The 22,691-nt window shown below is 38.3% G+C and overlaps 1 protein-coding gene across 4 annotated transcripts in view; it reads left to right on the forward strand.

The window, feature by feature from the left end:
• IMPG1 (interphotoreceptor matrix proteoglycan 1) overlaps positions 1-22,691 on the forward strand; it is a 102,905-nt gene that overhangs the window by 76,853 nt on the left and 3,361 nt on the right. For 2 of the 4 annotated variants that reach the window (XM_087944451.1, XM_087944464.1), the window contains exons 13-17: positions 8,833-9,356; positions 11,204-11,423; positions 15,653-15,863; positions 17,103-17,170; positions 17,946-18,827. In XM_087944451.1, the coding sequence (XP_087800577.1) occupies positions 8,833-9,356; positions 11,204-11,423; positions 15,653-15,863; positions 17,103-17,136 (989 nt within the window). In that variant the 3' untranslated portion in view covers positions 17,137-17,170; positions 17,946-18,827. Of the gene's footprint in view, positions 1-8,832; positions 9,357-11,203; positions 11,424-15,652; positions 15,864-17,102; positions 17,171-17,945; positions 18,828-22,691 lie in introns of those variants that run through there. The other 2 variants (XM_087944456.1, XM_087944470.1) reach the window with 2 other exon arrangements.

A 22,691-nucleotide genomic window follows, 5' to 3' on the forward strand; every position in this document is an offset into this window, starting at 1 on the left:
TATATTATAATTATTTCTGAAATAATTTAGAACTCATTTTAGTTTGAAGAGCTCACTTCCACTTCATGTTTTAGACTGTTTTAGACTGGCAATAGTTCATCCACAATGCAATTACTTCAGAAACAGTTCACAAAAAGGACCCTTTTTCCTTCTCATTTTTTTAAATTATGTCCAATTTTGTTTCTGTTCAGTCCAATGATGTTATTCAAGGATCAGAAATAAATAAGGATAAAATGACATTTAAATGATAACAATTGCCTAAAGAGACCCTCTTATGAACCCAAGGTCAGGCACAAACAATATTTGGACATTATTTTAAACAATGGTGAGTGGGCTCTAATCCCAAATTTAAAACGGTTCCTTAAGTAGCTTAAATACTGTTATTCCAAATGACGAGAATATGGTGGAAAAAGAGGGAAATAAGAAAAATATGAGATACCTTAAAATAAAGAAAAGACAATAATTTATTGGCAATATTTTTCCTAATTGAACGAGTATGGAGAAATATGTGCCATTTTTGATTCACTAAAATGTAGGTGTATTTTTTAAACATTAAGAATATTCTCATTTTAATAAATTTTGCTACTGATTCATGAGAATTTATTCCCATTCATTCCTCAACATGATTAGCTAAAGTTTAAACACATTCTTTTCTTTTGGAATAATTCTCTTAAAAATAAACGTTTGATCTTGGTTTAGATAATGTTTGTCATTGTCATTACATAAATGATACATAAATTTATTTTATTAATCTCTGCAAATGTATTTATTTTTCTAAGATATAACTGACTTATGAACAGCTTCCTCCCCCAATATCAGGGAGGCTTCATCCCTTTTAGTCTTCTAGAAAATGTGAAGATCTGGTTTTCCCCTAAAACATTGGAGCCAGGGTGTCAGTAGAACCTTCCCTGTACAGGATTTTGATAATGAGATAGATTTATTTAGGTGGCTTTCCCACATTTCTAATTTATTTTTATGATAACCTATATCGGTTTGTATGTTGTTTTTTGTCATGAGCCACCTACAATCACAAGGATGAAATGGGCATTTAAATAAATTCTATGAATGGATGGATGGATGGATGGATGAATGGATGGATGGATGGATGGATGAAAGAATGAATGTGTCTCTGTGTGAAGGCATACCTGATAACACTGCTAAGAAACAAAATATACAAATAGGAGCCTTTGCTTCCATATGGGAATTATACCCCTCCATAATCTCCAAAATCAGTGATAGCTGTGCGTATGTAGAACTTTGCATTAGAGATTTAAATGCTTGTGTTTTCTTTGTGTTTTCTCAATTCATTTGTTTGGCACACTCCAAACATCTAGGAAGACTGATATTGACTTCCGGAAATCAATAACACTTTTGAGTTGTAAGGACTTTTGGCATATAATCATCCTGGTCAGTGGCAGTAATTTCAGAGAAATTGAAAGTGCATCAAGATGTGTCATTGATTCCTCCTCTGATTAGAAATCATGCAATTGACTCTTGACATGTCCATGATAAGAACAATGTCAGTTGTTTACTGGGCTGAGAGTTTCTCATTCTGTGAATATGCTGGTTTCACATGTCAAGATCATACAGCACACACATCAGCCTTCTATCAATAACCTAGACTGTGATGAAATATTTCTATTTGGAAATTTGCTTTAGAAGAAAGTGTGGCTCTAATTATCTAATCCTAAATAATCTGAAGGTATTTAAAAAATATTTTGGATGTACAAGGTATGGTAGTAAGAAGAGATCAATTTTCCTACATTTTCATAAATTCTCTTTGATCGTCACAAGTTGATAATCATTGTTAATGTTTCTCTCACAAGTATTATTTACTGCTTGCAAATATTGTTTCTTGCTACAGGTGTGTTTAAAAATGTCATGCAGTCAGTACATTGAAGATTTTAAAAAATAAGTCCATCTATGACTTTCCTTTGGTATTTTATATGTTGATGATATGAAACTTGATATTAGGCTAATGCATATCATCTCTCTACATGTACTGCATTTGGTTTAACATGCACTTATGTTAAACCAATGGGACTTTTAAAATTAGTGCTCTGTTCTGGATTTCTCCTGAAAGTTTTCAAATTCACAGTGACTTTTTCCAGCAAAACCATTTTTATGGTAATTGTATTTAGATTTTCAGTCCTAGGAATGTTACAAACTGATCTTCAACATGTGAAAAGATTTTTAAAAATGTAATCAGAGTTGCACAGCAAGATTCTACCTTCAGCCAGATACCCTTTATGATTTCTTCCATAAATCTAATATAGTAAAATGTATTCAAGCCAATTAGAATGTACCATGACTGATGGTCCTGCATACTGTACATTGAAAGGAACACAGATAAACATTAGGGGAAACAACTATTGCAATCAAATCAGTTTGGTTAATGCTTTTTAAAAATATAATAATTGTTTGCTATCTTTGTTCTTTGTTTTTTTTAGGAATCTTGATTTATTCTTCCATGCCACTTCTGCATGTGTTACACTTTGTTAGTTTTCGTAAGCCTTATACTACAGAGTCTAAATTTCTGGGTATTAAATTAACCAATCAAAGGCTTAGTCATTACTATCCAATCTCTGTATACTACACTGCCCACAACAGCAGAAATCCATGTTTTAAACTTCTCTTTTAAGCTTTAATATGGACTCTTACTTCTTCCATTACAGATAAACCATATTGTTAAATATTGAGCTGCTAAAATGCAATTTTAAAAGGCTGCCAAATGCTAACCTCACTCACAAATATACATGTATTCTCAACATGCCAAAAGCTTTAGAGGTAAATGCCTCTATTTCCTCTTGAGGACAAATAGCTTGTGCTACAAAATGACATATCTAACAGCTACTCAGATTTGCATTGGCAATGTGTATAATTTGAAAGTCAATGACGTACAAGCTATACTTTTAAGTTTTGGTTTATTAAAAAGTATTCACAGAGCATAGAATTCCCACTTCAGTATACATTTCTCTGTTGTTCAGTTCTAAGTTGTCTTAGCTCTCTTTGTACAGCTAAGCTTCCAGAAGTGATGTGTGTGGGTCAGAGCCATGCCACAAAGTGTGTTCATCTTTCCCTTTAATGAATCCAAATGGCATTGAAAACCATACAGCAAAATGTAAAGTTTTTTTTCCCCTCATCCTCTACGCCAGGGGTGTCCAACCTTGGCAACTTTAAGACTTGTGGACTTCAACTCCCAGAATTCCTCAGCCAGCAAAGCTGGCTGAGTTGGGATAGTCCACAAGTCTTAAAGTTGCCAAGGTTGGACACCACTGCTCTACGCTGATACCTAAGGACAGATTTGTACTCTTTCCTTGGCCCATTGGCACCACAAGCCATCCACCACTTCCTGTGTGCTATTCCCTTATTGCAAAGGGAACCATTTAATGGATGTGTATTTATGCAACCATCCAGTTGTGCATATGTAAAATACCACTGTGGGAAACCTGATCGATCTGAAGATTAATGGAAGCTAAAGGAGAAGGCTCCCCCCCCCCCAAAAAAAATCACTTCTCAGGAGTTGTTTTGTTTTGTGTTTCAAAAAGGTTTCCTAGTGGTAGTAGTGGACAGTTCTCTTTAGTATATGTTTATGGAGATTCTCAGTCATCCAGGTCATGGTTGTCCCAAAGTTGCCTTTTCAAGAGGCAACTGGACTTCACAGAGCTGAAGAAGCTTCCTGGATGAGAAGTGAAACGTCTTCAAGGAAAAACCAGAAAGTTCAGTTGCCTCTTGAAAAAGCACTTTTGGGGCTTCTCTTTAGCTATTAACTTCTGAAAGAGGTTTCTGGTCAAGAACATAGCAGGGAAGAGAACTTTACCACTTTTCCTCCTGTGCCTCAACTCTAATAGATGCTTAGCTCGTTTTTTCCATCTCCACTTATTATTTCTATAGTAAAAATATGCATGTCTATTACTTTCCAATAATGAACAACTAATTTAGTTTGACATGAAATCTGTTTTTAATTGGAGTTGAATTTTTATGATCTACCAATTTAAGCATTCGTGTGTGTGTGAAAAGTTGACTTAGATATTAGAACATAACACAAGCTGAAATATTGAGCATAAAATGGAACTTCTCGATAAAAAGGCAAGGGATAGCTCAAGAAATGGCAAGCTAGCAGTACAAGGATTGAGTTCTATGTGCTAAAGAGCAGAAACTGTGCCCCAAAAACTAGGGAGAAAACGTATTTAAGGAAAGTAGGCAATATTCTTCTTTACTAGGTAGGATTCCAGCAAACTTAACTTGTGAATTATTGAAAATTTGCCTGCATATCCCAAATAAAATATAGCTGTGCTACTTTTAGGCCCCAAAGAAAGCTACAAGCTAGCATCATAACCAGGTAAAGCTCAACTTAGAAGTAAGTCCATTGAATTCGGTGGGGCTGATTCCTAAATAATGTAGAAAAACAACTTTAATTCTAATGTTGGATTGCAGCCTATAGATTTTTTTTTATTATTAAGTGGTATTCAGCATAAGTGAATTACATATGGATTTAGGATTTGATAAACAGAAAACTCAACCTGTTTCATTTAACTACAGCAGACTGACCTGCTATAATTGCTCTCAGGTGGGGGTTTTTTTTTTTTTTTGTAGCTATCTAATTAGACTCACACTGCGTTAGTGCTTTTATAGACTTCAGTGAGACTGCTCTTACTTTATAATCCTTATTAAGAAACATTAATTCCATAAGCTGCCTAAAATACAAGTACACAGAAATACCCTGTGCTTCTGTCACCGAAGCTTAGAAATACAGCTTCAACAAAGGAAAATCACCTCATTCTTTACCTCTTCTGTGATTTTTCCAAGATAATTTTGAACTGGATACACCACTTGAGCGAGTTTGTCTGTTTTGTTTTACGTAGCATCTTCTGATTTCTGATTTGAATCTTCATTTACAGCATAAATTTGCTTTACTGATGGCAGCAGTGTAGGCTATCTGTATTATGGCCCTGAAAAGGTTGTTTGGGAAGATATAATCAGGAATGAGATGTATGAATGGATGCTATATAAGTGATCTTCCCAACCTCACCTAGAATTCGACCCATTTCTCTTCACAGCAGTACAGACTGGATTATGTGGAGATTAAGAAGTCTCCATTTACCAGAAAAAATGAAATTAATACATTAATCATTAAAGATGTCTTCCCCCAACCTGTGCTAAAGGCGTTGGATTAGAATTTCCAGAAAGATTTTTAAAAGGCTGCAGCCTATGCAGCATAGGATGACAAAGTTGGATAGAGGTGGATGTGTTGTAGCAAAGGAAAATATAAACAAACTGGAAGTTAAATTCCTGATTTATTTAATAGTACATGACATTTTAATAAAGAAAATGGTAATTTGTAGTATTTTGATGACAAGTGATTATAAAGGAAATCTTGTATATCAAAATAGGTTATTATGATTGCAGCAAGATAGATGCATAATTAATAAGAAAATATAAGTGTAAGAGGAAATTATTTCTGAGTAAACACAAGGCATTTACTAAATATTGATCTCCACAGAGGAGAGATTTCAGAAGCTCAACACAGAAAGATTATGAAAATTACTTGAGTTAAAAACAGCTGGTATGTAACAAAATAGGATGAAGGTTATTAACTTTATCCTGCATTGGCAGCAAAATTCAACTCTTTAATATTCACATTTAAGATATAATCCTACACCAGTAATTAAATAACAATATTATATATCTTCTTTACTCCTTTGGCTTATTTTTGTAATCCTTTGCAAATAAACTTGAACAATGGGCCCTATCCAACAAAATGAATTTTAATGTGGAGAAAAGCAAAGGTTTACATTTAGGAAAAATCAAAGGTATAGGTACAGAGTAGGTGAGACCTGGTTTAAAAACAGTCACTGTGAGAAGGACCTTGGAGTCCTAGTGGATGATCAATTGAATATGAGCCAGCTGTGTACAGTAGAAGTCAAAAAAGCTAATACAATCCTGGATTGTATAAACAGAGGCATAGAATCAAGATCACGTGAAGTATTAGTACCACTTTATAAAACCCTAGTAAGACCACACCTGGAATACTGCAACCAATTTTGGTCCCCATACTACAAAAAAGATGTTGAGACTTTGGAAAAAATTCAGAGAAGAGCAATTAAGATGATCAAAGGGCTGAAGACTAAAACATATGAAGAACAGCTGCAGGATCTGGGTATAGCTAGTCTAAAGAAAAGAAGAATTAGAGGTGACATGATAGTAGCAGTATGCCAGTATTTGAGGGGCTGCCACAAAGAGGAGGAGGTCAAATTGTTCTCCAAAGCACCAGAGGGCAGGAGAAGAAACAATGGCTGGAAACTAATCAAAGAGAGAAGTAAGATGGAATTAAAGAGAAAGTTCCTAACAGTGAGGAGGACAATTAACTAGTGGAACATCTTGCCTTCAGAAGTTGTAGGTGCATCATCACTGGAGGTTTTTAAGAAGAGGCTAGATGGACACTTATCTGAAATGGTATAGGTTTTCCTGCTTGAGCAGGAGACTGGACTAGAAGATCTCCAAAGTTCCTTCCAGATTCTATTCTATTCTATTCTATTCTATTCTATTCTATTCTATTCTATTCTATTCTATTCTATTCTATTCTATTCTATTCTATTCTATTCTACTCTACTCTATTCTATTCTATTCTACTCTACTCTACTCTATTCTATTCTATTCTACCCTATTCTATTCTATTCTATTCTATTCTATTCTATTCTATTCTATTCTATGCTCTACCCTACTCTACTCTATTCTATTCTATGCTACTCTACTCTACTCTACTCTATTCTACTCTCGCTACGCTACGCTACGCCACGCCACTCTATTCTATTCTATTCTATGCTACTCTACTCTACTCTACTCTACTCTACTCCACGCTGCGCTACGCTACGCCACGCTACGCTACGCTACTCTATTCTACTCTATGCTACTCTACTCTACTCTATTCTACTCTACTCTACTCTACGCTACGCTACTCTACTCTACGCTACGCTACGCTACGCTACTCTACTCTATTCTATTCTACACTACGCTAGGCTACTCTACTCTACTCCACTCTATTCTATTCTACGCTACTCTACTCTACTCTACTCTATTCTATTCTATTCTATTCTATTCTATTCTATGCTACGCTACGCTACGCTACGCTACTCTACTCTACTCTATTCTACTCTACGCTACTCTACTCTACTCTATTCTATTCTACTCTACGCTACTCTACTCTACGCTACTCTACTCTACTCTACTCTACTCTACTCTATTCTATTATATTCTATTCTACGCTACGCTACGCTACGCTACTCTACTCTACGCTACTCTACTCTACGCTACTCTACTCTACGCTACTCTACTCTACTCTACTCTACTCTACTCTACTCTATATGGTTTGGTTAAAATTGGAAGGAGTCAGTGGTGAATCTCATATATTTCCTTAACCTAAACAATATTTGAGTACAAAAACAGTGTCCAACATGATGTAGTGTAGTATAAATCCCAGGAGATGTTACCACAGATAAGAAGAAAGGGGATTTAGGAGAGGAGTGGGAATTGGAGAATTAATTGGAGAATTGAGTGTAGGAAATTCTCGACTTATGACCATCGTGGAGCCCTTTACTAAACAAGACAATTGTTAAATTGTGCCCCATGTTACGGCCTTTTTTGGCCACAGCTGTTAAATGAATGACTGCAATTGTTAAATGAATTGTGTGGTTGTTAAATGAATTTGGCTTCCCCCATTGATTTTGCTTGTCGGAAACCAACTGGGAAGGTTATAAATGATGATCCTGGGACAGTGCAACTATCAGAACTACAGGCCAGTTGCCAAGCACCCAAATTTTTATCACGTGACCATGGGGGATGCTGCAACAGTCGTAAATGTGAAAAATGGTGATAAGTTACTTTTTTCAATGCTGTTGTAAGTTTGAACAGTCACTAAATGAATCATTGTAAGTCAAGGACTAGCAGCACAATAGCTCAAAACTGTATGTATAAAAGAGTCAAAGCTGCTTTTTCAAGAGGCAACTGGACTTCCTGGTTTTTCTTTGAAGATGTTTTGCTTCTCATCCAAGAAGCTTCTTCAGCTCTGAGCTGAAGAAGTTTCTTGGACGAGAAGCAAAACATCTTCTAATCAAAGAAAAACCAGGAAGTCCAGTTGCCTCTTGAAAAAGCAGCTTTGGGTCAACCATGATCTCAATGACTGTGAATCTCCATAGACATTTAGCTATGCACTTTAGTATGTATAAAAAGGTTTTACAGCTTATTTTGGTATCTGTGTTAAAGATCTTCAAGGACACAAATCCAGGAACCCAAAATGATATCTGTTTCAAAGTCTAGTATGTGTGGCAATGCCCATGCATATGTTTAGCATGATTTTAAACTAAACATGTTGTGTAAACTCCTCTCAGATCAAATTACTTGGTTTTCATTCTGAGAGAGCATAAAACAAGACAACAATTACCCCGCTTCAACTAAATTTACTCTGCCTCCTTCTCTTTGGACTATTACCTCCAATTTTTTGGCCTCTTATAAGCTTATTTCACATTTATATGACTCTATTAATATATTTTGCTTCCAAATCAGTCTCAAAGGATTCGTATCCAGTCAGGTATGAAACAAATCACTGTTGCTTTTTTTTAATCAAACCTAGTTTGTTTCCTGACAGTGAGAACAATTAACCAGTGGATGTCTTGCCTTCAGAAGTTGTGGGTGCTTCAACACTGGAGCTTTTCAAGAAGAGACCGGATGGCCTTTTGTCTGAAATGGTATAGAGTCTCCTGCTTTAGCAGGGGGTTGGACTAGAAGACCTCCAAGTTCCCTTCCAACTCTGTTATTCTGTTACTTCCTTTTTAGTGGAAAAGACTACAGAACAACTGGAATCTTCGGGGGAGGAGATTTTGCTGCCCTTGACCACAATGCCATCTGTCATTCACTCCACCGTTCTTCCAAGAGATGATATTTTAGAGCCTACAGATCAGTTGACTTTATTGCCAGCAGATACCTCCACTGGCCCTTCCACTGACATAAACCAATTTTTGGAAGCCACAAGCTCCATGTGGGCAACCTCAGATGGTTTTGAAATGGGAGTGCAGGACCTTGCCACTGAGTTAGTTATCACTGACATGATGGCCCCAGTGACAGTGGAGGAGGAGGAGGAGGAGGAGGGAAGTGGCTACCATACATTGCCAGAAACCCCAGGTATGACTCCAGCTCCTTCCCTGAAGTATATAACCACAAGCTCCATGACAGCTGCAATCCAAGGCCAAGAGCTGGTGGTATTCTTCAGCTTGAGGGTGACCAACATGCGCTTTTCCAATGACCTCTTCAATCAGAGTTCCACTGAGTACAAAGCACTTGAACAACAGTTCGTACAGCTGGTAGGTGACAAAGGATGGTATTGAACTTGTGGATAATCCCCCACCCCCACACCTAAGAGAAATCTTAGAACATTATGCCTCACATTAAAATCAGAAAGAACAAATAAAAACAAATTGATTTGATGGTGGGGGAAAGCTTTCAGAAGAAAGTTAGGATTCCTTCTCCTAACAGTCTCAACCTTCATTATTATTTCCTCAATTCTATGTACTGCTCCTAAAAGAAAAGTCCTCATCAAGTTCACCTTGGCTCCTAATGACAACATGGATATGTTCCTGTTTTCTTGGCTACAGCAGTGGTTAATCATAGCCCTTTCTTCTTTCCATTTTTCCTTCTTTCCTTTTTTCCTTCTTTCCTTCTTTCTTTCTTTCTTTCTTTCTTTCTTTCTTTCTTTCTTTCTTTCTTTCTTCCTTTCAGGAAGGAAGAAAAGAAGGTAAGCAGGTAGGCAGACAAGAAGGAAGGAAGGAAGGAAGGAAGGAAGGAAGGAAGGAAGGAAGGAAGGAAGGAAGGAAGGAAGGAAGGAAAGAAAAAGGGGTTGACCTGAACCAAGGATTTTATTATAGTGGTGAGGAATGCAGCATTGGAGGCTTGAAGGACAAGGCTGGGAACCATGTTATCATAGAGAAGATCTGTCTATGTAATCCAGGAATGTCCAACCTTGGCAACTTTAAGACTTGTGAACTTCAACTTCCAGAATTCCCTGGTCAGCATGGTTGGCTAGGGAATTCTGGGAGTTGAAGTCCACAGTTGCCAAGGTTAGACACCAAAGAAGGAAGGAAGGAAGGAAGGAAGGAAGGAAGGAAGGAAGGAAGGAAAGAAGGAAAGAAGGAAAGAAGGAAAGAAGGAAAGAAGGAAAGAAGGAAACTGGATTTGTTTAAAGCCCTGGGATTGCCTTATGTTTTTTTTCCTGCCACTATTAACTTGCTCAGATTTTTAAGATTTTTTTAATGCTTATTTTGGGATGCATTTTTCAGTTTCTTGGATCCCTACTGTTTACAGCCAATTTTATTTCTAGTTCTGATGCCAAAATGAACTAGGAAGGGAGAAAAGTTGGAAAGTGATGAATGTATTGCTTTTTTGAAGTGTGAGAATACAAGTTAATGGAAAGAAATGTGTGTTTGAGGTTGTAATATTTATTTTGACCTGAAAATAGGAACAGTTGTATTGGTTTTACTGTACTTCAATCCCATGAAAGTACAAAAATTTCAAACAGCATAATAATTTACAGATGATTATTAATTTAGTCCTTTGTCAAAATATATCCTTCATGTTATATTCTAATGCAAATAAGAGTCTAGGTGAAATTGAATGTTCATTATCTCATTGCCCTGAAAGTACACTTGAACAATATTTTGTATAATATAGAAACTCAAGTAACCATTGTGGAATGACAAGCAGAATTACATAAAAATGTAAGAATTATCCTTTTAGATCGAAGTCCCATTTAGTCCAATATTTTGCTGCTTATAGGCTTCACAAACCTAGGGCTCATTCTTTCTACTTGCATAACCTATTGTGGGAAAAATCCCTATGAAATTAAAGGAAGAACTCTTACAACTGTAATTTATATTTAAGTTGACTTAAATGTCATCGATTTCTTTTTAACTGTACTGCATTCTGTGAATGAAATTTGCAAAAACAAAAGAGCACTCTAGCTGTCTTGCTTGATTGTTTTAAATTTAAAAGATCTATCATGAGAGCTGCCATTGAAAGGCTAATTCAGAAATTTGACTTGGTATGAGATGTAAAATCAGCTAATAGCATCAGTAAAACAGAGTAAAATTGTATTTCTCAAAATAAATAATGAGTGCATGTGACATTAATAGCATAATTTTCTTTCATTTTTCAGCTCGTTCCCTATCTACAATCCAATCTTACAGGATTTAAGCAGTTGGAAATACTGAATTTCCGCAATGGAAGTGTGATTGTAAATAGCAAAATGAAGTTTGTGGAGTCAGTGCCATACAACATCACAGAGGCTGTTCACTGTGTGTTGGAAGATTTCTGCAATGCAGCTGCTCGGCGTCTTAACTTAGAAATTGACAGCTCTTCTCTTGAAATAGAGCCAGGTAATATAAAAAGTGAAACAGAAAACAGGAGAATATTGCTTTCCTCTACATTGTTCTTCATGGATAAATAAATAGATAAATATCTAGTAAAACTACATGGAATGCAGTATATTTTGAGGAAGCTTGTAAAATAATATGATGACAAAGAGAAACTTTATTGCTGGTGGAGTTATTCAGTTTTTGATGTTTTCTCCATTGTCTGGTTAGATATCTGATTAGAAAATATTTGGGGAAACTGTAGTTTCCAAAAACCTATCTAAGAACTACCTTCAAAAACTTCCGTTTTCTTGTGCTGTAATAGAAACAACACCGGTTGTTTCTCAACACTTATGTTACTATATCCCAATCTGTACTGTTTTCAGCTGTTTTGTTCTATAGGATCCTGTCTTTGATAGTAAGTGAGTCTTAACAAGCTTTTTCTCAGGCTTATAGCACTGAGAAACTTTTATTTATTCATTTTATTTATTTGTTTATTCATTCATTTCTTCAAATCAAACCAGCCCTAGCAGTGCACAATACCAATGTAACCAAAACTATGGCAATATCCAATTCCTAATAACAAGCAATATTCCATTAACAAGCCATAATAGTTATAGAATATGAAGATAAAACAATAATAGCAATAGCACTTAGACTTATATACCACTTTATAGTGCTTTACAGCCCTCTCTAAGCGGTTTACAGAGTCAGCCTATTTCCCCCAACAATTTAGGTCCCTCATTTTACCCACCTCGGAAGGATGGAAGACTGAGTCAACCTTGAGCCTGGTGAGATTTGAACTGCCAAACTGTAGGCAGCAGGCTGCAGAAGTAGCTTACAAGTACTGCACTCTAACCACTGTGCCACAGAGGCTCTAATGATGATACTTAGCTAGTCAACAAATTATAACACAGATATATGCTCAGATTTTACTGTTTGTTCCATTGATAATCAATTCACCCAGCCTGCAGTACTTCCTTCCTTGATTTTCACTTCCGATTTATGATGTGATGATCTAAAACACCTAGCAGAGCGGTATACAATGAGTCAAATTAAATACAGTTTATCTGCTTGAGCTAAATAGGAAGTTGTATATATATGTACACTGCACATCTTAATTAGGGAAAATAGGTTGCGGTTAGAGAAAATGGAAGAACAAGCAAAGGAACAGAACATATAGATTGATGGTACAGTGAAGCCTCTAGAGATGGTATGAAAGTTAGGCAATAATTAAGCAAAATTATTTTTAAGCAAAAAAAAACCCTTAAGACTTAAGCAAAAACGTTGGTATGCTCACACATAGATGTATGCCAGGGATTGTAGGAATTTTGTTTTTTCAATCCCTTGTAATTTTTTGTCGTAAAAATATGGTATACATCTTGCCATGAACTTGTTCTCACCCTTTCACAGATCCAAAGCACTTATACACCATGTTTATGTTCAATTGAAGAAAAATGTCAGTGATACATTGACATAGCCATGTCATGATTCAACTGATATTGCCGACATTATGATTGAAAGGTTGTCCTGATGACAGTGCTGGAATTTCCTTCATTTCATAACCTTTAAATCAGAATATGGATGCTACAAGGAAGTGCAGGACAGGTTTTAAAAGGTGTTCCCTTTCTAACTGGAGGATTCAAGGTTAGAGCACGAATGTTAATGCATCAAGACAAACAGTAATTAAACCATATAAAAATAAACAAACAGGTTGGTTTAACTTCATTTGCAGGGATGCCAGATTGATAGATTCTATGGGTAGTCCTCAACTTATGTCCCTTTGTTCAATGGCCATTCAGAGGTATGGTGACACTGAATAAAATGGATGTGCGACCAATTCTCAAAATTCTGGCTATTTTAAGGCCCCCTGCAATTGCTTATCAAAATCAGACAAGATGGTAAAGCAGAAGAGACAATGAAAAGAAGTTATGGTGCTGAAATCATGATATCTGCATGTAATCACAGTCTAAGATGAAACAAGAGGGGAATAAGCAGACCTTTAAATTAGGGCTATTGTGATGGTTTTAAGTCAGAATTATTCCTAAGAATAAACAATTAGTTTCCCTGTTTTGGAGAATATAAAATCCAGTTGATGCTTGAAGATGTCTTCAGATTCTTTACTAGGTAAAAACCGTGGCGGGAGATATGTTTGAAGGCAGATTCGCTCTACCTTCTGCCATCTCTGTTCTGACCATGGTAGGGTGGACCCCATGAGGGCTTGCAGGCATCTCCTTCTTCTGGAATGAAATGAGAAGTCTGTATCCTGTCTTCACTGTTTAATCAGCTTAATTACAAGGTAAAAGGTAAAGGTTCCCTTCGCACATACGTGCTAGTCGCTTCTGGCTTTGAGGGGGGCAGTACTCATCTCCATTACAAAGCTGAAGAGCCAGTGCTGTCCAAAGACATCTCCGTGGTCATGTGGTCAGCATGACTAAATACCAAAGGTGCACGGAATGCTATTACCTTCCCACCAAAATAGTCCCTATTTTTCTACTTGCATTTTTACGTGCTTTTGAACTGCTAGGTTGGCAGAAGCTGGGACAAGTAACGGGAGCTCACTCCATTACGTGGTGCTGGGGATTAGAACCGCCGAACTGCCGACCTTTCTAATCACCAAGCTCAGCATCTTAGCCGCTGAGCCACCGTTACAAGGATCTCCCTTCTATTGCCAGGAAAAAGGAAAAAGATAAAGCCCAACCAAAGCTGAAACCAAGAGGTTGGGGAAATAAAAGTACTTTTCCTGAAGCATATTCTGATTTAGGGCACATATTTGTAAGGGGGACAAGAACTGAAAACCAAAGATGTGCTTCTATTGATATAAGGCACTACCCATCACTTACAGTATAAAACAGGTCAGGCTGTCGACTTCCCTTTTTCCTGGCCTGCTGCTTGGTTGTCTTATAGATGTTATGTTGCTGCCAGTGAGTCAAGTAAGGCCTCTTCAAGGTTCCTTATTATATGACACTCTAGAGAGCTGAGTTTTCCACTCCACTTTTTCCTTTTCTTCCATTGTGGTGCCCAGGATGGAAAATAGTTCCAGGGAGCGTTTGCCAGAACAGAAGTAATTCTAAGATTGTTTGATGAGTTTTGGAAGACAGTCTTAAAACAATACCTGAGCTCTTGTGATAACTCCTTTCAGTTTCATAATCCAGGAGAACACTGGGAGTGCTGTGGATGTCCAATTATTTTACCTCCCTCTGACCTATTGCCCAAAACCTATACTTTTAGATTTCTACTAATAGCTTACTATTTGGGCTTGTTGCATTAATGCAAGCAAATGGTCCATAGTTCCATGAAAAGGAAATTGTCCGGAAACACAGTGGGATGAAATTGAACTACCATATTATTAGAATATTTCACCTATTACAAAATACAACGCACCACTTAGACCAATAGAGTGAATTTATTGCAACCCTCCAATAGCCTTTCAGTTTATCTGATTTCTAAATCAGCTTTGCAACTCCCACCCCATCAACAGCCTTTCATATAGTTATTAATGCCATTTTAATTGGATGGTCACAGTATATAGGCAGTATTAATATGAATGCACTCATTCAAGAATTTAATTACTAGGCAACGGATGACAAGAATATGAAATCAAAACAGCTAGGGTTTTTTTCTCTTTTTTATTTATTGCTGCAACAAAAGCCGTGAATTCTTGTTGCATGCCTAAGGAATGAATACCTATCATATTAGCAACAGAGGGACAATAATTTCAGCACAATTAGGGTGGACCTTACGTATTATAAAACAAAGCCTTCCATGTCCAACAGCAGCTGTGTTCCACATTTCTTTGCAATGACACATGTCGTTTACTTTACACCCTGATGAGTTCATTAAGAGGGGTTCGAGTTAATTGCATTGTAGATGTACCGCAATGGCCCAGCTGGGAAACCATTTTGGCCAATAGTCCAGAAGGATAAAATACTTACAAGGCAATGCTTTCCAAAAGTTTTCTGAAGAAGGCACTGCTCACCTCCTCTACAGAAGAAGGCATTTGCTGTAAAATATGGTTGATAACTATCTAAAAGAAATATAAAAGTAATACTAAATTACTGAAGAAATACATCATTGCTGCTTGTGAAAGCCAAAAAGAAGGGACTTCACTCTGTTGCTTCTCAGTCATATATTAGCAATGGTAGGTAGCTGTGATGGACAAATGTTTTCTCTAGCAACCATACAGATTTACCAGGTCCACGTGATCCTGCATCAATGAATCCATTTCAAAAGATTTTTCTTCTCTGTTCCAGCGGATCAAGCAGACCCTTGCAAGTTCTTGGCATGTGATGCATTCTCACGGTGCCTAAAGGATGACTGGACAAAGGAGGCAATTTGTCTTTGTAAACCTGGTTATGCAAGAAAAGAAGGCCCGCTTTGCCGTAGCATATGCGAGATAGAGCCAAACATTTGTGCTAACGGTAGCAAATGCGAATTGGTTCCGGAAAGAGGTGCAGTGTGTAGGTATGTCCCTTTATTATAAGGTTGATCATGAATATTAATGGTACCATGGATATGGATAAGTGCAGCGGCAATTATTTTGCAATTCTCAAATGGCATTAACGTTTGCTTGGATTGTCAGTATGAGAAGAGAACATTCTGCATGCAGATTTTGTGCTCTGTTATTAAACAAAGTTTCCCATTCAAACTCTCCAGTTAAAAGTTTTATGGGAACTGGACTAGAGAGGCTTTATCTGAACCTCTGGTGATATACTGCTGGTCAAAACAAGTACACTGACTTGACTCAGATGCATTTATGTGAGATTATAATCAAATTCAATTTATTTTATTTTACATCATAGTGTTCAATTACCTCAGGCATGGAATATTTCTCAAAAGCCAGAATCTACCTAATAAAGTACGTAGAATAAAACAGTAGTAGCTTTAGCAACCATTTTTAATTATCTCCTATACCTATATCAGGGCTGTCAAACTCTCAGCCCATGGACTAGATGCGTCACGCTCTGGCCAGGCCCAGGTCCGGTTTAGCGAAGGGGAAAAAAAGACACGATACATCATGTGACGCCGCCATAATGACACAAGTTTGATGCTCCTGACTATATGACCCAATAACACAAAGTGTTTGATCCTTGGCTTAAAGTCTCTCATTTTTCCCCCATCAGTTGGTTAATTAAATTACAACAGAAATGCAGAATGAAGACAAAGTGGGGACAAGCAGATCCACCCTTCGTATGTTCCGATATCTCAGTGGCCTTTTATACCGCCTGTCTTACCACCAACCAGCAAGTTCTACATTTCTGAGGTTCTCTTTCACCCCTCAGTCACTACAGTACAGATAATCCTAGCCGAATTCATCCTGTTTTCCATAATGACAATCCCATCCATAATTTTTGCAATGGACCATATAGTATAAGTTTTATGAGTAATTTTACAAAATAAACAAAAGCACAGAATATGATAGTACAATACATACACATATTATCCTTCATCTTCAAAATATGCTTTTCTGAGTTTCACCATTGGCCTTTCAACTATCTTCTTACTGTGTTTCAGTGTTCTATGATTTCTTAACCCAGATAGTGTAATAATGTTTAACACACCTCACTGCAGCGGCTTCATACCAGGATCTTCTCAGTAACGAAATGGTCTGATAATGTTTCTGACACTGTCTCTCTTGAGGGTCTTGAGTTTAGTGGTTTGTAATTGTAAACATTTAATTCATAATCTTTGTTTTCTTCATAGGCCCCAGGATACAAAACAAAAAATAACAAGTTAGCATCTTGAAAGCCTGAATTCCAGATACTATGAAGGTTTGTGATTTTTTTTTTTAAAGTTGTCAAATGCATTTTTAGTAAAGTCCGTAGATCTTACATACTTTTATGTGGCTCCTTAAAACTTAGAATCAGTCCTTTATTTTATTTGATTTACTTGCCTTTGCTAATTTAAAATATGTCATTTAAATTATGGGCAAGGAGTGGTGCAATGGCCTAGAGGTGGAGCTGCTCTCGCCTCACAATCAGGAGGCTGTGAGTTCAATAGGTAGAGGCAGATATTTCTCTCTCCAGGCACAATGAGAATATATCTGCTGAACAAAACTCTGCATTGGCGACAGGAAAGGCATCCGGCCATTAAACACTCTGCTAGCTCCATTCAGTTGCCCAGACTCCACCCCGCAAGGGATGATGATGATTTAAATTATGGGCAAATTTTTTGTAGCAATATTCATGCTTATTATGTAGTGTACCACATGCTATGATTTTTATTATTATGTGCCATCATGTTGGCATCAGCTCTTGCTAATCACGTAGATACTGTGTATGTTCTTCAGGATGATCTGTCCGCAGCCTAGTCTTTCAGGTACAACCCCATCGCTGCTGTTATTGAGCTTTCACTCCCTAACCCATCCCCTTCCTGTATTTTGCCATTCTTAAAGCTTGTCTTGGGGGTCCCGAGCCCATGGAAGAGATTGAATTTCTGCAGAGAAGAAGCAGAATTACACCCCTAATAGGTTTCACTCATAGAAGTACACCACTGAACTCCATTTTAAGTAACCTTACATTCCTTTCACGAACGTTGTTTCTACAGGTGCTTTAGGAACAAGACCTCTTGTAATATGGAAGCTCAGTGGAATCTTTGAGGAAGAAGGAGGACAACCACAACATCCATCTTTTTCTTCCCCAGAAAAAATGTGGAACATTTTAACTGAAGTTTATATCTTTTTTTTTTTAAGGGAGAAGCTGTAATTAATTTCCTTAAAACTGTTTAACTTCATAGCATCCCTATTAACATAAATGTAATGCTAAATGTAACGTAATTAGTAGATATCTAATGTTTATGTGATTTTTTGTTGTTGCTTAGATGTAAGTCAAGTCTGTGTATTAAAGGTAGTCCTTGACTTTATGACCGTTTGCTTGGCAAGTGTTCAAAGTTCAACGCACAAAGTTAAAAGCACTGACAATCTTGCACTTACAATAGTTGTAGCATCCTAATAGTTGTAGCCATTTGCAATCTTCCCAGCCATCTTCTAACCAGCAAAGCTAATGGGAATGCCAGCAGGAGGTCACAACTCACGGTCATGTGATGTCTCACTTAATGACCATGGGATTCACTTAACGACTGTAGCAAAATGGTTGTGAAATCAAGTGCAGTCACATGATGCCTCACTTAATGACAGTACTGCTAAACAATAAATTTGTAAGTGTAGGATTAACTGTACAGATAAACTATCTCAAAATTAAAAAGGCATCAGGGTGACATATATGGTCAATAATATAATAATACCTCAAATGTAGTAATTGGAAAATCAAACTGTAGAACCCAGAAACCTATCCAACACCTATAATGATGTTTCATAGTTCTCCTTTTCTAATCCTATCTTCCACTAATGGCATCAATTACATAAAAAAATAAGAATTGTCACTCAAAGTCTAATGACTTTAAATGCATCCTTCCTTAAAGTTTTTTTTTTTAAAAAGAATCTGACTGTAAATATCAAGCTGCCTTTAGGAAGAAATATGTTTGCTGTTATCCTTAAATATATACGTTTCATAGAATAGAGACACTGAAATACAAATGTAATTGTTAGTTCTGTATAAGACTTATCTTATGGGGGCATTTAGGCTTAAACTAAATAACTCCACAGTCAAAATTAGGCTTCAAAATACTTTATACACTTGATGCAAGTTGGCAGTAATGCATGTCGATTCACAAGACATAACCTGGTTGCAACGGAAAGCCATGCCTTAGATCAGGGCTGTCAAACCTGCGGCCCATGGGCCCGATGCGTCATGCGCTGGCCCATACCCGATTTAGCGAAGGGGGGGAAAGTCCCGTTACGCCATCACGCTGTGAGTTTGACACCCCTGCCTTAGATGATCAACATCAATTTCACCAGTTTTGAAGAAGCTCGGGTCTAATGAAATGGATCTTCTCCCTTAACTACATAATTGGTATGACCAAAGCCACAATTACCTTCAAATAGAGGAACATAGAATGCGAGCTATAAGCAGCAGGATTTTACAATGCTTTAGCATTCCCTAATTCCTTATGCTCTGGCAGATGGTATCCTTTAATGCTCAAGTGTATTTCTGCTCTGGGTATAATCCATATACTCTGAACCATCTTCTTTTCTATGCACAATTAGGCATTACAGCTTGTCTAAGACATAAAATGGCAATTGCTTTCTAAAGTTTACCTTGCAGAGCCTACCTCCCTAAAGGGTAAACTTCACTGGATATTCTCTAGCGTCAAGAAAAATGTATTCTTGGGTCATTTGTATATACTGTTGCTACTTTGGGGGTTATATTAAGAAGATACCAATATCCCTTTGCTGCATTTTAATGGTTGCCCTGATTTAGTAGCCCTAGTTTGCTGCATGAGGTAAGAAGTTAGTCTTGGTGTGTTCCCACTGCAGATGTAAGATACAATCAAGAGTTACACTTGTACGGGACACATCTAGAGGTACAGTATCCGGCTTCATATATACCCGTATATACTCGAGTATAAGTCGACCCGAATATAAGCCAAGGCACCTAATTTTACCACAAAAAACTGGGAAAACTTATTGACTCGAGTATAAGCCGAGGGTGGGAAATGCAGCAGCTACTGGTAAATTTCAAAAATAAAAATAGATACCAATAAAAACTTTCACTAGGACAGTTGAGAATAAGTTTGATGTTCACAATTTCCTCTTTGAAAGAGACCAGTAAATAGGGAACAAGAAGATGAAGAAAAAGAAGTGTGTTTTTTCACACTTTTCACACTGCAGTGAACAAAAATGGCATCGTAGGAACAGGCTTATTCTCAGTCCAAAGGTTTTTTTGTGATTTCTTCCCTGATTTAAGGGAAATTTGGGAAACGATATCACTATCATGAAAGGTTTAATTGATTCACTAACCCAAAAGAAGATGATGATGACAGTGGGAGGCAGGAGTCACTCTCTCCCTTGCAAGAAAAAAGCAAGAGCCGTTCTTATGATCTCTCTCTCTCCCCGTAATACAGTCAAGCCCTTTCCAGCACGCGCGATCTGCCGCCGCAGCTTTGTACCTTGCAAATGCAAAATCCGGGGTTTTTGCATTTGCAAGGTGCAAAGCGGCGGGGGCGGATCGCGCATGCTGGAAAGGGCTTGACTGTATTACGAGGAGAGAGATCATAAGAACGGCTCTTGCTTTTTTCGTGCAAGGGAGAGTGACCCCTGCCTCCCACTGTCATCAACATCTTCTTCTTTGGGTTAGTGAATCAATTAATTTGGGAAATGATCTCACTATCATGAAAGTCAGTGTTCTCTGCCCGTGGGGCATTTGGAAGAAAATGCCCGCGGCATATCCACACGCGTGTAAGGGGAATCAGAAATCCCCGCGTTCAACGCCTAGCACGCAGCTGTGAGCAAATACTGGGAAAACCTGATTGATCAGAAGGAAGGAGGCAAAAGAGGGAGGGGTGGTGGTGGACGGAGGTCCCACTGGTATTTGTGAAACACTTGGTCGGCAGCGCTTAAAGTCAACGTCCTGGCTCCCACCCACCCACCCACCCACCCACCCAAAGCCACGAAGTCCCCCCAATTGCGCAGCCCAGAATCGCCCTCCCCTCGGGGCAGCAACGACGCCCGGTGTTTCCCGAGACAAGAAGCTCCGCCGTGCAATGAAAGCGCCCTGGCTCTAGGCTCGCGGGCTCAGAAAACAATGCGAGCCGAGGTCACTTTGGCTCTGCTCAGCTTCGTTTCCTCAGCCCCAGCTGCTTTCAGTCCGCTCGGGAGGAGGGGGAGGTGGTGGCGGCGGCTCGCGTTGTTTTCTGAGCTCTAGGCTCTAGGCTCAGAAAACAACGCGAGCCGAGGTCGCTGGCTCTGCTCAGCTTCGTTTCCTCAGCCCCAGCTGCTTTCAGTCCGCTTGGGAGGAGGGGAGGTGGTGGTGGCGTCGCGTGTTTCTGGTAGGCTCAGAACAACGAAGCTGAGCGGCTCAACTCGCTCAGCCCCAGCTGCTTTAGTCCGCTCGGGAGGAGGAAGGAACCTCGGCTCCGGCTGCGTTGTTTTCTGAGCCCGCGAGCCTAGAGCCAGGGCGCTTTCATTGCACGGCGGAGCTTCTTGTCTCGGGAAACACCGGGCGTCCTTGCTGCCCCTGAGGGGAGGGCGATTCTGGGCTGCGCGATTGGGGACTTCGTGGCTTTGGGTGGGTGGGTGGGTGGGAGCGAGGACGAACGGAGTCCGTGAAGTGGGGCTTGCCTGCCCTTGCTGGCTGCCTCTGCTTCCTTAGGGGCGGGAAGGGGGCTCATCTGGACCAAGGGTGAGTCTCCCCCTCAGTTTCCCCTGAAGGATCTTCCTTCGCTTTTGCCTTCTCCCTACATCTTCCCTCTGTTAAAAATCCCCACACACACACACACACACTTATTTTCGGGCGGATAGATTTCGTGTCTGAGCATTCTCACATGGCGGTGGGTCTTCCCCCCCCCCCTAAAAACAGTTAAAAAAAGAAAAAACAATATATCCTCATGCAAGAACTTTTCTGCTTCCGATTACCCCCATGCTTAAAAGTTGCAAAGGAAACACGGAAGCAGGGAAGCGGCTGCCCAGCTCCGGAGCTCCACACCATTTTTTTTCCAGAGGGGAATCTGACTCGAGTATAAGCCAAGGGGGTTTTTTTCAGCACAAAAAATGGGCTGAAAAACTCGGCTTATACTCGAGTATATACGGTATATATATCAAGTGCCCATGGTGGCTATGTACTCACAATTCCTTATTTATGTTCATTTTTGGTTGGCTGGTTGGTTTCACAGCTATTTTCTGTGTGTTTATTCATACCAGTTTCTAGTCAAATGGCAGAAGCAATGTTTACACTTTAAACATGAATTGTTTCCGAGCATAATTTATCATGGGCCAGTAATAAATTATATGGTAGAATATTTGGAGAAGAATATTTTGTATTTCAATAAAGTCATTTAAATATGTTTCTGTATCTCTAGTTAAAGAGTTTTTTTCTGGATCATCTGATAAAGATGATCTACTATTTTTCCATCTGACATGCTTATTTAGAAGAATGAATGTTTTTTAGATATCGCAGCAACACGGAAATATTTTTAACATCTTAAGAGACTATGATTCTTTTTCTTCTGAATCACATTTCTCAATATAGCTAAGCAAGTAACTACTAGCTTTCTTCATTTGTTAAATATTGTTTACATCATAACCAACTTCAATGGCATTGTAAAAAAAAGTGCATTAGAACTTGAGAGAAAAAATTCTAGAAGAAAAATGTCAATCCTTCCATTTCATTGTCTTTTAGCCTAATGTTTTAAAGTTTTGAAACTGTGTTTCAAAGCCAGATTACTTTAATAGCAAAT

This window comes from Notechis scutatus, chromosome 1 (assembly GCF_049901735.1).
Source record: "Notechis scutatus isolate UNSWTSFEM ecotype Mainland chromosome 1, rNotScu1.2, whole genome shotgun sequence".
Lineage (NCBI taxonomy): Eukaryota > Metazoa > Chordata > Lepidosauria > Squamata > Elapidae > Notechis > Notechis scutatus.